At 43.4% G+C, this 17,280-nt stretch overlaps 1 protein-coding gene across 2 annotated transcripts in view; it reads left to right on the forward strand.

Annotated features, from left to right (window-relative positions):
* The window catches only part of LOC133614149 (uncharacterized), an 18,760-nt gene extending 2,333 nt beyond the window's left edge, over window positions 1–16,427 (forward strand). For both annotated transcript variants that reach the window (XM_061971998.1, XM_061972069.1), the window contains 5 exons: window positions 1,638–1,757; window positions 1,830–1,891; window positions 2,005–2,111; window positions 11,403–12,430; window positions 15,967–16,427. In XM_061971998.1, coding sequence (XP_061827982.1) covers window positions 1,638–1,757; window positions 1,830–1,891; window positions 2,005–2,111; window positions 11,403–12,430; window positions 15,967–16,082 — 1,433 coding nt within the window. In that variant the 3' untranslated portion in view covers window positions 16,083–16,427. The remainder of the gene's footprint in view (window positions 1–1,637; window positions 1,758–1,829; window positions 1,892–2,004; window positions 2,112–11,402; window positions 12,431–15,966) is intronic.
* Window positions 16,428–17,280: the final 853 nt, after the last annotated feature.

Here is a 17,280-nt window from a genome sequence, read left to right on the forward strand (position 1 = left end):
CGGGAGACAAAATATTTTTAAAAAAAAAGTATATTATGTTTATAAACGCAGGAAATACCGTATTAAGTCGCTCCGGAGTATAAGTCGCACCGGCCGAAAATGCATAATAAAGAAGGGAAAAAACATATATAAGTCGCACTGGAGTATAAGTCGCATTTTTTGGGGAAATGTATTTGATAAAAGCCAACACCAAGAATAGACATTTGAAAGGCAATTTAAAATAAATAAAGAATAGTGAACAACAGGCTGAATAAGTATATGTCATATGAGGCATAAATAACCAACTGAGAACGTGCCTGGTATGTTAACGTAACATTATGGTAAGAGTCATTCAAATAACTATAACATATAGAACATGCTATACGTTTACCAAACAATCTGTCACTCCTAATCGCTAAATCCCATGAAATCTTATACGTCTAGTCTCTTACGTGAATGAGCTAAATAATATTATTTGATATTTTACGGTAATGTGTTAATAATTTCACACATAAGTCGCTCCTGAGTATAAGTCGCACCCCCGAAAAAAAACTGCGACTTATAGTCCGAAAAATACGGTATGTCCCTGGACACATGAGGACTTAAATTATGACCAATGTATGATCCTGTAACTACTTGGTATCGGATTGATACCCACATTTGTGGTATCATCCAAAACTAATGTAAAGTATCAAACAACAGAAGAATAAGTGATTATTATATTTTAACAGAAGTGTAGATAGAACATGTTAAAAGTAAGCAGATAAACAGTAAATGAACAAGTAGATTAATAATTAGTTTTTTACCACTTGTCCTTAATAATGTTGACAAAATAATAGAATGATAAATGACACAATATGTTACTGCATATGTCAGCAGCTTAAATTAGGAGCCTTTGTTTGCTTACTTACTAATAAAAGAAAAGTTGTCTCGCATGTTCACTATTTTATTTAATCCAATCCAATCCACTTTAATTATATAGCACATTTAAACAACAAAATGTTTCCAAAGTGCTGCACAACAATATAAAACACAATTAAAAACAATATAAAATAAATATGATTAAAAACAATTTCAAAGTGTAAAACCAATTAAAACAGTAAATAGAAAGCAAAATTTTAAAAACACAGGACAACAGAGGACCACACAACTCACGTAGTGTTAAAAGCCAGAGAATAAAAGTGGGTCTTAAAACGAGACTTAAAGCACTCCACTGTGGGAGCAGTTGGAACATGGAGGGGCAGAGTGTTCCAGAGCTTAGGGCCGACCACAGAGAAGGCCCTGTCTCCCCTGGTTTTAAGTCTCGTCTTGGACACCACGAGCTGGAGCTGGCTCTCGGACCTCAGAGCGCGCGCAGGATTGTAAGTTTGGATGAGATCCGAGATATACTGAGGTGCCAGTCCATGTAAAGCTTTAAAAACAAACAGCAAGGTTTTAAAATCAATTCTAAAATGAACAAAATTGCAATAAGAAACTCAGATTTTTTCGTTAAAATAAAGCCAATAATGCCATTTTTTGTGGTCCCCTTTATTTAGAAAAGTATCAAAGTATCGAAATACAAAATGTTGGTATCGGGACAACCTTAAAGCAGACACACAGGAGCGTAATAGGCAACAGGTGGTTGACAAGGTCATTAATTGGATGTCCTCGTACCACAGAGCTGCAGAGTCCTCAGCGCAGAGGCTACGGCAGATTCTTTGGACTGAACAATGGAGACTCTCCAGGTGACACGGAGCCTTCGCAGGACATCATCTGGGACTCCACGTCACCTAACGCAGGTAAAGATATTTGCTAGCAAAAAAGCAATCATTGAATAAACGTGAAAACGTCGCCGACTTGTTTTTTTTTAGGGAGTAGCAGGAATTTCCGATCGGTGGAAATATCCGACATCGTCAATCGCATCGCGCCAAAGGTCAGTTTTTTTGTTTGTTTTTTTTTCTCCCGTAGAAACATCATAAAGTGAGTTTTTTTCCTCCCGTAGAAACATCATAAAGTTGACACCATCGTTGTGTTTTCCTCTCGCAGGACGTGAACCCTCAAGGGCCACGATCTCCTCTGTGGCAGTGGATCAGCGAGAGCGCCGCTTTGACGCCTGAGATGCCCAAACCAAGAGCGAAGAAGAAGTCCGTTCGGTGAGCGTAATAAAAATCTGAAAACTGTATCACGACAGTACTATTTTTTTATGCCCTCTCCCCAGCTGCTTTGTCCAGATTTTTGAAAATGATATGTTGATTTAGAATCGAAATAAATAAGCATCGCGATTTGGATACTTTTTAAAAAATCCCAAAAACTGCCATAATATCGGTGACTTTTCCTCTTTTATCTACAATTTCTTCATTTTGACTTTCGTCTCCTCACTCAATCAACCGCCAGACAACGAGATGGCGCAACCTAACGTGATAGTTGATGCTGTTACCTGATTGGCTGTTAGTGTGTCACTCCCACTGATCACTTCCTTTTTTATTTTTTTTAATTATTTTTTTGTCCTGTTTAGCTTCTCAGGCAAATCATATAGTTGATTTCGATGCCCATATCGGCTGTTCAGATTTACTATACAAAAGAGAAGTGTAGGATACTTCTCTTGTTGCCTTATTTGTATTTGACTTTATTAAATGTATTTATATTATCATTTAGTGCAGCCGGGCCGGAGCAGGAGGGGATAGAAAGAGAAAAAAAAGAAGACAGAGGGGGAAATTGTGGGGACAAGAGGGGGATTAGACAGAGAGACAAAAACAACAACAACAATAGAGCAACATCAGCAAATACGACATGTACAAATATGATGGTAAAAGTGATAGCAAATAAGCAGTTAGCGAAAATAAAAAATAATACAGAAATGACAATGAGCTACAAATGGAGCAATACAAATACCAATAGAAAGAGCGCTATTGATAATGAACAATACCAATACTTTACCTCTATTATCAACAATACAGTTGTTCAAATGCAACAATACATATACGTAATGATAACTTGAGATACGAAAGAATGCAGAAAAATGGAGGGGGAGAAAGAGAAGCAACCTACATTAGCCTTGTAGATTGTTATAGTAACAATAGGTTAAGTTTTGTCCGTGTGCCACGTGTTATACCCAGTTTACCCTAGGGCAACAACGTTAATTAAAGGGGAACATTATCACCAGACCTATGTAAGCGTCAATATATACCTTTGATGTTGCAGAAAAAAGACCATATATTTTTTTAACCGATTTCCGAACTCTAAATGGGTGAATTTTGGCGAATTAAACGCCTTTCTAATATTCGCTCTCGGAGCAATCCGCCATTTTCTCAAACACCGGGTCAAAACAGCTCTGTTATTTTCCGTTTCTTCGACTGTTTTCCGTACCTTGGAGACATCATGCCTCGTCGGTGTGTTGTCGGAGGGTGTAACAACACGAACAGGGACGGATTCAAGTTGCACCAGTGGCCCAAAGATGCGAAAGTGGCAAGAAATTGGACGTTTGTTCCGCACACTTTACCGACGAAAGCTATGCTATGACAGAGATGCCAAGAATGTGTGGATATCCTGCGACACTCAAAGCAGATGCATTTCCAACGATAAAGTCAAAGAAATCTGCCGCCAGACCCCCATTGAATCTGCCGGGGTGTGTGAGCAATTCAGGGACAAAGGACCTCGGTAGCACGGCAAGCAATGGCGGCAGTTTGTTCCCGCAGACGAGCGAGCTAAACCCCCTATCGACCCTAGCTTCCCTGGCCTGCTGACATCAACTCCAAAACTGGACAGATCAGCTTTCAGGAAAAGAGAGCGGATGAGGGTATGTCTACAGAATATATTAATTGATGAAAACTGGGCTGTCTGCACTCTCAAAGTGCATGTTGTTGCCAAATGTATTTCATATGCTGTACACCTAGTTCATAGTTGTTAGTTTCCTTTAATGCCAAACAAACACATACCAATCGTTGGTTAGAAGGCGATCGCCGAATTCGTCCTCGCTTTCTCCCGTGTCGCTGGCTGTCGTGTCGTTTTCGTCGGTTTCGCTTGCATACGGTTCAAACCGATATGGCTCAATAGCTGCAGTTTCTTCTTCAATTTCGTTTTCGCTACCTGCCTCCACACTACAACCATCCGTTTCAATACATGCGTAATCTGTTGAATCGCTTAAACCGCTGAAATCCGAGTCTGAATCCGAGCTAGTGTCGCTATAAACTTGCTGTTCTATCCGCCATGTTTGTTTGTATCTGCATCACTATGTGACGTCACCATACTTGCCAACCTTGAGACCTCCGATTTCGGGAGGTGGGGAGTGGGGGTGGCGGGGGGCATGGTTAAGAGGGGAGGAGTATATTTACAGCTAGAATTCCCCAAGTCAAGTATTTCATATATATATATATATATATTGTATCGGCATCACTATGTGACGTCACCATACTTGCCAACCTTGAGACCTCCGATTTCGGGAGGTGAGGGGTGGGGGTGGCGGGGGGGCGTGGTTAAGAGGGGAGGAGTATATTTACAGCTAGAATTCCCCAAGTCAAGTATTTCATATATATATAATAGTCGGACTCACCTCGACGCACCGCAAGGGCTCTGGAACCAGTTCTCTCGAGAGGGGCTGGACTCTCTTCCACTCTGGCATTGCCAGCAGTGAGAGGCGACGGGCTGGGGTGGCAATTCTTGTTGCCCCCCGGCTCAGAGCCTGCATGTTGGAGTCCAACCCGGTGGACGAGAGGGTAGCTTCCCTCCGCCTTCGGGTGGGGGGACGGGTCCTGACTGTTGTTTGCGCTTACGCGCCAAACAGTGGCTCAGAGTACCCACCCTTTTTGGATTCACTCGAGGGAGTACTTGAGTGTGCTCCCCCGGGTGATTCCCTCGTTCTACTGGGGCACTTCAACGCTCATATTGGCAACGACAGTGAAACCTGGAGAGGCGTGATTGGGAAGAATGGCCGCCCGGATCTGAACCCAAGTGGTGTTTTGTTATTGGACTTTTGTGCCCGTCACGGATTGTCCATAACGAACACCATATTCAAGCATAAGGGTGCCCATATGTGCACTTGGCACCAGGACACCCTAGGCCGCAGTTCTATGATCGACTTTGTAGTTGTGTCATCGAATTTGCGGCCTCATGTTTTGGACACTCGGGTGAAGAGAGGGGCGGAGCTTTCTACCGATCACCACCTGGTGGTGAGTTGGCTGCGATGGTGGGGGAGGATGCCGGACAGACCTGGCAGGCCCAAACGCATTGTGAGGGTTTGCTGGGAACGTCTGGCAGAGTCTCCTGTCAGAGAGAGTTTCAATTCCCACCTCCGGAAGAACTTTGAACATGTCACGAGGGAGGTGCTGGACATTGAGTCCGAGTGGACCATGTTCCGCACCTCTATTGTCGAGGCGGCTGATTGGAGCTGTGGCCGCAAGGTAGTTGGTGCCTGTCGTGGCGGTAATCCTAGAACCCGTTGGTGGACACCGGCGGTGAGGGATGCCGTCAAGCTGAAGAAGGAGTCCTATCGGGTTCTTTTGGCTCATGGGACTCCTGAGGCAAAGGACAGGTACCGACAGGCCAAGCGGTGTGCGGCTTCAGCGGTCGCGGAAGCAAAAACTCGGACATGGGAGGAGTTCGGGGAAGCCATGGAAAACGACTTCCGGACAGCTTCGAAGCGATTCTGGACCACCATCCGCCGCCTCAGGAAGGGGAAGCAGTGCACTACCAACACCGTGTATGGTGCGGATGGTGTTCTGCTGACCTCGACTGCGGAAGTTGTGGATCGGTGGAGGGAATACTTCGAAGACCTCCTCAATCCCACCAACACGTCTTCCTATGAGGAAGCAGTGCCTGGGGAATCTGTGGTGGGCTCTCCTATTTCTGGGGCTGAGGTTGCTGAGGTAGTTAAAAAGCTCCTCGGTGGCAAGGCCCCGGGGGTGGATGAGATCCGCCCGGAGTTCCTTAAGGCTCTGGATGCTGTAGGGCTGTCTTGGTTGACAAGACTCTGCAGCATCGCGTGGACATCGGGGGCAGTACTTCTGGATTGGCAGACCGGGGTGGTGGTTCCTCTCTTTAAAAAGGGGAACCGGAGGGTGTGTTCTAACTATCGTGGGATCACACTCCTCAGCCTTCCCGGTAAGGTCTATTCAGGTGTACTGGAGAGGAGGCTACGCCGGATAGTCGAACCTCGGATTCAGGAGGAACAGTGTGGTTTTCGTCCTGGTCGTGGAACTGTGGACCAGCTCCATACTCTCGGCAGGGTCCTTGAGGGTGCATGGGAGTTTGCCCAACCAGTCTACATGTGCTTTGTGGACTTGGAGAAGGCATTCGACCGTGTCCCTCGGGAAGTCCTGTGGGGAGTGCTCAGAGAGTATGGGGTTTCGGACTGTCTGATTGTGGCGGTCCGCTCCCTGTATGATCAGTGTCAGAGCTTGGTTCGCATTGCCGGCAGTAAGTCGGACACGTTTCCGGTGAGGGTTGGACTCCGCCAAGGCTTCCCTTTGTCACCGATTCTGTTCATAACTTTTATGGACAGAATTTCTAGGCGCAGTCAAGGCGTTGAGGGGATCCGGTTTGGTGGCTGCAGGATTAGGTCTCTGCTTTTTGCAGATGATTTGGTCCTGATGGCTTCATCTGGCCAGGATCTTCAGCTATCACTGGATCGGTTCGCAGCTGAGTGTGAAGCGACTGGGATGAGAATCAGCACCTCCAAGTCCGAGTCCATGGTTCTCGCCCGGAAAAGGGTGGAGTGCCATCTCCGGGTTGGGGAGGAGATCTTGCCCCAAGTGGAGGAGTTCAAGTACCTCGGAGTCTTGTTCACGAGTGAGGGAAGAGTGGATGGTGAGATCGACAGGCGGATCGGTGCGGCGTCTTCAGTAATGCGGACGCTGTATCGATCCGTTGTGGTGAAGAAGGAGCTGAGCCGGAAGGCAAAGCTCTCAATTTACCGGTCGATCTACGTTCCAACCTCACCTATGGTCATGAGCTTTGGGTTATGACCGAAAGGACAAGATCACGGGTACAAGCGGCCGAAATGAGTTTCCTCCGCCGGGTGGCGGGGCTCTCCCTTAGAGATAGGGTGAGAAGCTCTGCCATCCGGAGGGAGCTCAAAGTAAAGCCGCTGCTCCTCCACATCGAGAGGAGCCAGATGAGGTGGTTCGGGCATCTGGTCAGGATGCCACCCGAGCGCCTCCCTAAGGAGGTGTTTAGGGCATGTCCGACCGGTAGAAGGCCACGAGGAAGACCCAGGACACGTTGGGAAGACTATGTCTCCCGGCTGGCCTGGGAACGCCTCGGGATCCCCCGGGAGGAGCTGGACGAAGTGGCTGGGGAGAGGGAAGTCTGGGCTTCCCTGCTTAGGCTGCTGCCCCCGCGACCCGACCTCGGATAAGCGGAAGAAGATGGATGGATGGATGGATATATATATATATCAGAGGTGGGACCAAGTCATTGCTTTGCAAGTCACAAGTAAGTCTCAAGTCTTTACCCTCAAGTCTCGAGTCAAGTCCCGAGTCAAGACAGGGCAAGTCCGAGTCAAGTCCAAAGTCAAGACTGGAAAGTCTCAAGTCAAGTCCCAAGTCCTGCATTTTGAGTTTCGAGTCCTTTCAAGTCATTTAACCACAGACTAATATATTTACACAGATTGTGTATGCTTTTAAAACGCTGTATTTATTTATTAAAACAAGTGCATTTGAAATTGCAGGGAAAAAGATAGTGCTGACATTGCACTTCAAAATAGCACTATTAACCAGTCATTTTAAACATGTAACTCATTCCTTTACAGAATAAACACATTTGAAAAAAACAAGTGCAACTGTACTTATTTGCACAAAAGTGTTAACATTGTATTTCCATGGCATATTGCATTGTAACTAGTTCCACAGCAGTTTCTATCCTGTTCTTACCTTATCTCATTGATCTCATCTCATACTGTATGTGTGTTTATGTGTGCGTACACATGAAAAACATAACAAATACATGAACATAACAATGAACAGAGTTGTACTTTTTAGATGTCAGGACCCTATGCAATATGTACACATATTCTTAATATAGTATACATTTTAACTGACCTTTATTTGACTATGTTTGTCTTTTTGTAAGTGGCTAAAATACGCGGTGCTGCTGACTGCCGTCTAACGTTACGTTACTGTGTGTGATACATTGACTAACGTTACGTTACTGTGTGTGATACATTGACTAACGTAACGTTATGTATAGGTACCTCATGAAACCCTGCTTAAAAAAAATCACTTGACAAAAAGTATGAATAAGGTAGCAAACTGCAGTGGACGCAACAGATTGCCGTGTTTGCAATGACGTTATAACCATAGACATCTTATAAGTAGACGCAGCATTGGTTGCTGTGACGTGAGCAATTTGGCCGCCATCTTGAAGTGGTGATGAGGAGCCGGCGAGCAGCCTAAACTGACAGTTGAAAGGTAGAAAACAAAGATGCCGGGCTGGTGTTCAGCGTTTTCCTGCTCAAATGAGCGGACTGTTGAAAATAGGAATCGGGGGATTACTTTTCACAAGTGAGATTTAACATTAACGTACTATTGGTTGTATTTTATGAAAATAATATTACCACAGAGTTGAGAAGGATCAAAGATCTTCAATATTTGTATGTGAAAATCACAAAGAAATCTTCTGGGGGAGGATGACGCCCTTACAGGGGTTTGGTTTACAAACTTTCAGCCCCACCTAAAACAAAATTCACCAGCCACTACTGATTATGATGCATTCTCATTTTAGGCAAAGTATAAGACAATACTTTCTTAACAGTATAATTGTAACCAGGAATCAGTCTTCAAGTAACAATATTCAAATACTAACATTGTTGGGTTAAACAGAATTTGGTTTTATTCTGAATCCAGTGAAACAGATTGGTGGTTTTAGCTGATATGAACACTTTCAGGTGTTTATATATGTTTAAGTATTTGGCAGACGCTTTTATCCAAAGCGACTTACATAAAATAATACATATAAAACAATCACTGCAAACATTATCATTTAAGGGAAGAATGTAATAGAAAATATCAATACAAAGTGTCAAGACAGAATAAACTCTGCTGCTGAAGCAACAGAGATACAGTCTATAGGTCCCTAAGATATATAGATATCTAATGTATTCATACATTGTTTATGTAGGATACACGCATATGTATATATAACCTAATCATATTGTTTCTTCAACTTAAAAATAGCTTACCGTTTTTTTCCCCCTTCTCTGGGATTATATTCCCAGTTTTGATCTCGGACGTCTGGTCACTTAAGCGTATAAGAATATTATATTACTGTTAAGCAAACTATGAATAATAAAACACGCCAAAACATGTGTCTGTTATCATAGCTACACGTATGACAAAAAAGGGGGGTGAAAATCAGTGGTATTCAGTGAGGTAAAATGAATTAAATGCGCTGACAGTTCATTGCTCCTGCCAAATTAATTGCACTGAGTGGAGCGGATCACCACTCCAAGATGGCGGCCACGCGCCTCGTCTGCGCCAGTAGGCAGTAGCGCTCGATGCTGCGTCTACTTATAAGATTTCTATGGTTATAACGTTAGCAGTGAGTTTGCAGCCTCACTGATTTAACTACACAGCAAATAAAAGTCACGTTACTTAGCCAATAAACGTTATCTTACATTCAAAACTTACCCTTCTTTGTGCAACTTCAAATGTCGAACGAAGTTGGAAGTTGTTGCGTCTCCGTCTGTAATATTCGAACTGCGTGATTTGCATACGGCAATTCGTTTTTTGTTGACCAAGTCGTAGTTTTTATACCCGAACGAAACCAACTTTAACATAATTGTTTATCACTGGCACGTTCTTGGACAACTCTTGTTCATTGGTTGTCCTGCAATTTGATTGGATGAATGCTGTGTGATGAAAACAACGTATATCTAATTTGATTGGCTGTTGTACTGAGAGCACACCAGCTGACAGGAACAACACGCTGATAGACAGACGAAGAAAATGAAAAATACGGAGCGCTCCCAAATAACTTTTTAAGCTTTGGATTTTGGGGAAAGTGGCAAGTCATGTCAAGTCATGTCAAGTCAAAAGTCTCAAGTCCAAGTGAAGTCACAAGTCATTGATGTTAAAGTCTAAGTCGAGTTGCAAGTCTCTTTACATTTTGTCAAGTCGAGTCTAAAGTCATCAAATTCATGACTCGAGTCTGACTCGAGTCCAAGTCATGTGACTCGAGTCCACACCTCTGATATATATATATATATATATATATATATATATATATATATATATATATATATATATATATATATATATATATATATAAGAAATACTTGAAGTATTTCATATATATATATATATATATATATATATATATATATATATATATATATATATATATATATATATAAGAAATACTTGACTACTTGACTTTCAGTGAATTCTAGCTATATATATATATATATATATATATATATGTATATAAAAGAAATACTTGAATTTCAGCGTTCATTTATTTACACATATACACACACATAACACTCATCTACTCATTGTTGAGTTAAGGGTTGAATTGTCCATCCTTGTTCTATTCTCTGTCACTATTTTTCTAACCATGCTGAACACCCTCTCTGATGATGCATTCTGCTTCGTCTCCTTGTTGTGTGCGCAGTTGTGCACTGCACTCTCTAAAAGCCCTAGATGTTATTGTCACATATGCATGTACAGTAGATGGCAGTATTGTCCTGTTTAAGAGTGTCACAACATTGCTGATTACAGCAGACAAACTGCTTCACGGTAGACGAAAACGTGACTGCTGTTGTTGTGTGTTGTTGCCGTGCTGGGAGGACGTTAATGAAACTGCCTAACAATAAACCTGGAGGGGGCGTGGCCTCCAGCTCCGCCTGAATTTCGGGAGATTTTCGGGAGAAAATTTGTCCCGGGAGGTTTTCGGGAGAGGCGCTGAATTTCGGGAGTCTCCCGGGAGGGTTGGCAAGTATGGACGTCACAGGAAAATGGACGGGTGTATTTAATGATGGTTAAAATCAGGCACTTTGAAGCTTTTTTTAGGGATATTGCGTGATAGGTAAAATTTTGAAAAAAACTTCGAAAAATAAAATAAGCCACTGGGAACTGATTTTTAATGGTTTTAACCCTTCTGAAATTGTGATAATGTTCCCCTTTAATGTTGCACTTTATATGTGGAAACGGTGCACATTATATGTAGAAAGGTTTTGTTAAGAAACCAATTCTGAGCCTCATCTTATTTAGTTTTTATTTGATATATGTTGACTGCATTAACCCTGACAATCGACCCTGTGTGTATATGTATGTTATTGTTATGTTAAAAGGATAAAGCCATTGTATATTTTGTTGTTTTCTTACTGTACCGAAAATGAACCGAACCGTGACCTCTAAACTGAGGTACGTACCGAACCGAAAAGTTTGTGTACCGTTACACCCTTACCAGGGAGTGTAAACGTTTTCTTTCTTGGTCTTTGGCTTCCGTAGGGACAACTGTGTGGACGACCTGATGAAGTTAGCCCGGCAGTTTGACAAGAACATGCAGCAGGCCAAGGAGGCTTCAGAGCAGCTAAGCACAAACAACAACAACAACACGTCTCCGCTGAGTCGTACGGAGGAAGAACTTCGCGCACTTTTTGACTCCTCCACCCAAGGCGACGGTCGCGGGCTCAGCCCAAACTCGTCCAGGGCGTCTCCTACCCAGGAAGGAAGTAATTTCGCGGCGGGACCACCGTCATCCGTGCTGAAGCCGGCGAGCAAGCGTGACGACTTTGACGACGACTGGGACGATGATCTCCTGAATGACCCGCTGGTGCTGGCCATGCCGCAGAACTCTGACGTTAATCAGCTTCCGGAGCCCGCTCGGGTTCTCCAGGTCAAGCCGGTTGTCGGCACTCTCCAGCAGTTGTGTCCACAAATCAAGACCACCAAGAGAAGCACTTTCAAGTTAGAGCCGAACCCTCACTTCCAAACAGACGCACCCAGGTCCACGCCACAGAAACTACACACATCCGAGGCAAAACCGGCCGCCTCAAAGACGGTTTTCACCGCAATCACAGACCGGCAGCAGCCTTGTGTCGCTGCAGACTCCCTAAAAGAAGCTTGTGACACTTTATGGGAGGACTGGGATGACGACGCGCTCTTCTACCAGGTGTGCGACACCGCGGAGAGGCTCTCTAACAGCCAGCCTGCGCAGGCGAGCTCCAGCAGGATCCAGGAGAAACCGTCCAAAGCGGCGGACGGACCGACAAAGACCGCCTCCACCCCTCTGCCCATCGGCAAAACGCTTCCCGCCAACGCAGAGTCACCTCGCACTTTTGTCCGCTCCAACTCGCTACCTGAAGGATGGAACGCTCCGGCGAGAGACCGCACCGGAAGACTAGGGATGTCTCGGAGCCTACCAGGAAGCCACAGAGGTGGGGGTTCTTCTGGAAGTCATGCCGACGCGACAACGCGGACGGTGACTGCCGCCTCCAAGAGGAGCGTGTGCGACTCCGCAGCGAAAACAAACAAAGGTAACGTAGAAATAGGGATGGGTTTATAGGTTCCGTTGTTACGAGAGATGTCCGATAATGGCTTTTTTGCCGATATCCGATATTGTCCAACTCTTAATTACCGATTCCGATATCAACCGATACCGATATATACAGTCGTGGAATTAACACATTATTATTCCTAATTTTGTTGTGATGCCCCACTGGATGCATTAAACAATGTAACAAGGTTTTCCAAACTAAATCAACTCAAGTTATGGAAAAAAATGCCAACATGGCACTGCCATATTTATTATTGAAGTCACAAAGTGCTTTTTTTTTTTTAACATGCCTCAAAACAGTAGCTTGGAATTTGGGACATGCTCTCCCTGAGAGAGCATGAGGAGGTTGAGGTGGGCGGGGCAGGGTTGTGGTGGGGAGTAGCGGGGAGTGTATATTGTAGCATCCCGGAAGAGTTAGTGCTGCAAGGGGTTCTGGGTATTTGTTCTGTTGTGTTTATGTTGTGTTACGGTGCGGATGTTCTCCCGAAATGTGTTTGTCATTCTTGTTTGGTGTGGGTTCACAGTGTGGCGCATATTTGTAACAGTGGTAAAGTTGTTTATACGGCCACCCTCGGTGTGACCTGTATGGCTGTTAACCAAGTATGCCTTGCATTCACTTGTGTGTGTGAAAAGTCGTAGATATTATGTGATTGGGCCGGCACGCAAAGGTTTATTGGCGCTCTGTTTTTCTCCCTACGTCCGTGTACCACTCCGTACAGCGGCGTTTTAAAAAGTCATACATTTTACTTTTTGAACCCGATACTGATAATGTCCGATATTACATTTTAAAGCATTTATCGGCCGATAATATCGGCAGTCCGATATTATCGGACATCTCTAGTTTTTACCACTGAGTACAGTTACCACTGGGCTGATATCCGATAAAGTTAAAGTACCACTGATAGTCACACACACACACCTACACTAGGTGTGGTGAAATTACCCTCTGCATTCGACCCATCCCCCTGGGAGGTGAGGGGAGCAGGGAGCAGCAGCGGTGGCCGCGCTCGGAAATCATTTTGATGATTTAACCCCCAATTCCAACTAGAGATGTCCGATAATATCGGACTGACGATATTATCGGCCGATAAATGCTTTAAAATGTAATATCGGAAATTATCGGTATCTGTTTCAAAAAGTAAAATGTATGACTTTTTAAGACGCCGCTATACGGAGTGGTACACGGACGTAGGGAGAAGTACAGCGCGCCAATAAACCTTAAAGGCACTGCCTTTGCGTGCCGGCCCAATCATATAATATTTACGGCTCTTCACACACACACAAGTGAATGCCAGGCATACTTGCTCAACAGCCATACAGGTCACACTGAGGGTGGCCGTATAAACAACTTTAACACTGTTACAAATATGCGCCACACTGTGAACCCACACCAAACAAGAATGACAAACACATTTCGGGAGAACATCCGCACCGTAACACAATATAAACACAACAGAACAAATACCCAGAACCTCTAGCAGCACTAACTCTTCCGGGAAGCTCCAATATACACCCCCCGCTACCACCAAACCCCGCCCAACCCCGACCCACCTCAACCCAGTGCCTACTCAAATATTAACACTAAATTGGTAATCTTACTCTTAATTTTAATCCTATTCAATAATTATATCTAACATCGTTGTCAAATGGTATGAAAGCATGTGTTTAATACAAAGGTTATTATCAAGGCTTAGGTCAGGCTGATTACAAAAATGAATACTAATCAAATATGCTACAAAAGAAGGAACTCCTAAAATTGATGAAAAATACAATTACATAAAATTACACAGTGATAAATACTTTCTAACTAAATTAATATTAATAGATCAATCAATCAATCAGTTTATTTATCTAGCCCTAAATCACAAGTGTCTCAAATAGAATATTGGTTTCTTAAATAGATTGTCAATAAAATGAAAATACAGCTTCACCAATTTAGTCATAATTTTTGCGCTAAAGAAACTTCTTTATGACTTTCGCTCCAGACTTTTTCCTGTTTGTTTGATATTGTCATTACTGCCACAAGTGGTGGAAAAGTGTATTACAACTGAGTATCGCTGCGGACCACAGCTAAGAAACGGCCTCCTATGGTTAAGAACCGCTGTACTACATAATATAGTACAATATAATACTTGCAAATGGGACTCAGAAGTCAAAAAAACAAAGTATAACAAGTTGACAGCACAGTTATCATAATTAGCTCACTGTTAAACATTAGATTAAAAAAAAGATGAGATTTTTTAGTGAACAATTCATATTTATTACGACATCACACACAAAAGTAGTAAAATCTACTCACTTGTGTATTTAGTCAATGCTGGCTGTGTGTCGACGACACAGACTAGATAGATAGATAGTACTTTATTGATTCCTTCAGGAGAGTTCCCTCAGGAAAATTAAAATTCCAGCAGCAGTGTACAGAATTGAGATCGAATTTAAAAAGTAAAAAGTAAATAATGGGGACTACTCTAAAGCAGCGCTTTACCAAAAGGACTTCCAAAGTGTAGACTTGAACTACGCCACCAAAACATCTCACGACACTTTTCGTTTCACTTTTTTCTAGAGATGTCCGATAGTATCGGACTGCCGACATTATCGGCCGATAAATGCTTTAAAATGTAATATCGGAAATTATCTGTACCGGTTTCAAAAAGTAAAATGTATGACTTTTTTAAAACGCCGCTGTACGGAGTGTTACACGGACGTAGGGAGAAGCACAGAACAGTTGCGTCTCCCAGTCTTGCAAACCCTCACGATTTTCCCGGGAGACTCCCGAATTTCAGCGCCCCTCCCGAAAATCTCCCGGGGCAACCATTCTCCCGAACTTCCCCCGATTTCCACCCAGACAACAATATCGGGGGCGTGCCTTAAAGACACTGCCTTTGCGTGCTGGCCCAATCACATAATATTTACGGCTTTTCACACACACAAGTGAATGCGACGCATACTTGGTCAACAACCATACTGGTCACACTGAGGGTGGCCGTATAAACCACTTTAACACTGTTACAAATATGCGCCACACCAAACAAGAATGACAAACACATTTCGGGAGAACATCCACACCGTAACACAACATAAACCCAACAGAACAAATACCCAGAACCCCTTGCAGCACTAACTCTTCCGGGACGCTACAATATACACCCCCCACTACCCCCTACTCCCCCACACACACCTCAACCTCCTCATGCTCTCTCAGGGAGAGCATGTCCCAAATTCCAAGCTGCTGTTTTGAGGCATGTTAAAAAAAATAATTTTTGTGACTTCAATAATAAATATGGCAGTGCCATGTTGGCATTTTTTTCCATAACTTGAGTTGATTTATTTTGGAAAACCTTGTTACATTGTTTAATGCATCCAGCGGGGCATCACAACAAAATTAGGCATAATAATGTGTTAATTCCACGACTGTATATATCGGTTGATATCGGAATCGGTAGTTAAGAGTTGGACAATATCGGAATATCGGCAAAAAAGCCATTATCGGACATCTCTACTTTTTTCCACTTGCAGTGTTCGTCACCTGCCAGATGGCGGGAAAGTGCTGCTCGGAGGCCGAGATTGAGAGGAAGAAACAAGAAGCTTTGGCCAGAAGGCGCCAGAGAATACAGGACCTCCAAAAACCGTAGCAGGCCCAGACTGGAGGATAGGATCGTCTATTGCTGCTGTTGTTAAAAAACATGCCTGCCGCTCGTGAAGAACAATATGAGATGAAACAGGATTCTGTTACACTTTCCTTTGACTGAATTATTCCATGTCTGACCTCACGGGAAACAAAGTAGTACTTGAACACACATTTTACTTTGAAAGTATTATTCCCGCTCAATCTATTTTTGTACGTTTCGTTTTTTGAGTTTTACCCCATCGGACTTTGCAGTGGGTCCACTTTGAGTCATGTGGCCACAATTTACATGCCAGCACCTTCGACTGAGTGACAAGATCAGGAACTTGATGGGAGAACTGACGGATTTTTGTCATCGTGTTTGAAATAAACACTTGTTTTGTTATTTCATTCTTTGCTGCTGTTGTTTTTTCTCATTTTATGTGCATACTATTAGTCAAGTTAGTAGGGGTGTCGAAAAAATAGATTTTCAGATTACCGGTAATCGTGATTCTTATTTGTAACGATTCTTAATCGATTAAAAAAAATCAAAATGTATATATACAGGGTTTCCTGCAGCGCTTTGTTGTTAAGGCGGCCGCTTTAAAAACAAAGAGCCACCGCCTAAACTAAAGTCTTAACGAGCTGCTCAGCTTAGTTCTGCCTCTGTCAGTACGTCTCTGCAGCACCCAGCATTGTCCCACCCACAGAACCATCTAATTGGTTACCCGCAGAGCGGTAACAGCCAATCAGCAGTGCGTATTCAGAGCGCATGGAGTCAGTGCTCCTGCGGTGGAGTGAGCAGAAAGGTGTTAGCAGGTAATCATAAGGCTGCGGACTCTCCCCAAATTATAATAAACACTTCCAAGTCAACTACTAGTAATACCACTATGAGCCCGTTGACGTTCTAGATTCTAGAAACATAAGCGGCAGCTCGCTCGCAGTCCTTGAGGTGAAGGCTAATTAGCTTTTAGCGTAACGTTAGCTCACAGTGCGGTGTGTGTGTTACGGACAGCAAAGCCCTGTCTGTCTGAGACAGGGCTTTACCAGTCAAAGAGCCATTTTGACCAGTTTCACAAATTATAGATAACAAAGGGAGCCACTAAAAAATTTTGAAATTTAAAATGAAATAACACTGCATACAAAGTTTTTTTTTTGCTTTGTGCTATGTATTAACCAGGGGTCTCAAAGACGCTGCCCACACCTTAATATGGAATATGAATGTG

The sequence above is a fragment of the Nerophis lumbriciformis genome, linkage group LG02 (assembly GCF_033978685.3).
Source record: "Nerophis lumbriciformis linkage group LG02, RoL_Nlum_v2.1, whole genome shotgun sequence".
Classification (NCBI taxonomy): Eukaryota; Metazoa; Chordata; class Actinopteri; order Syngnathiformes; family Syngnathidae; genus Nerophis; species Nerophis lumbriciformis.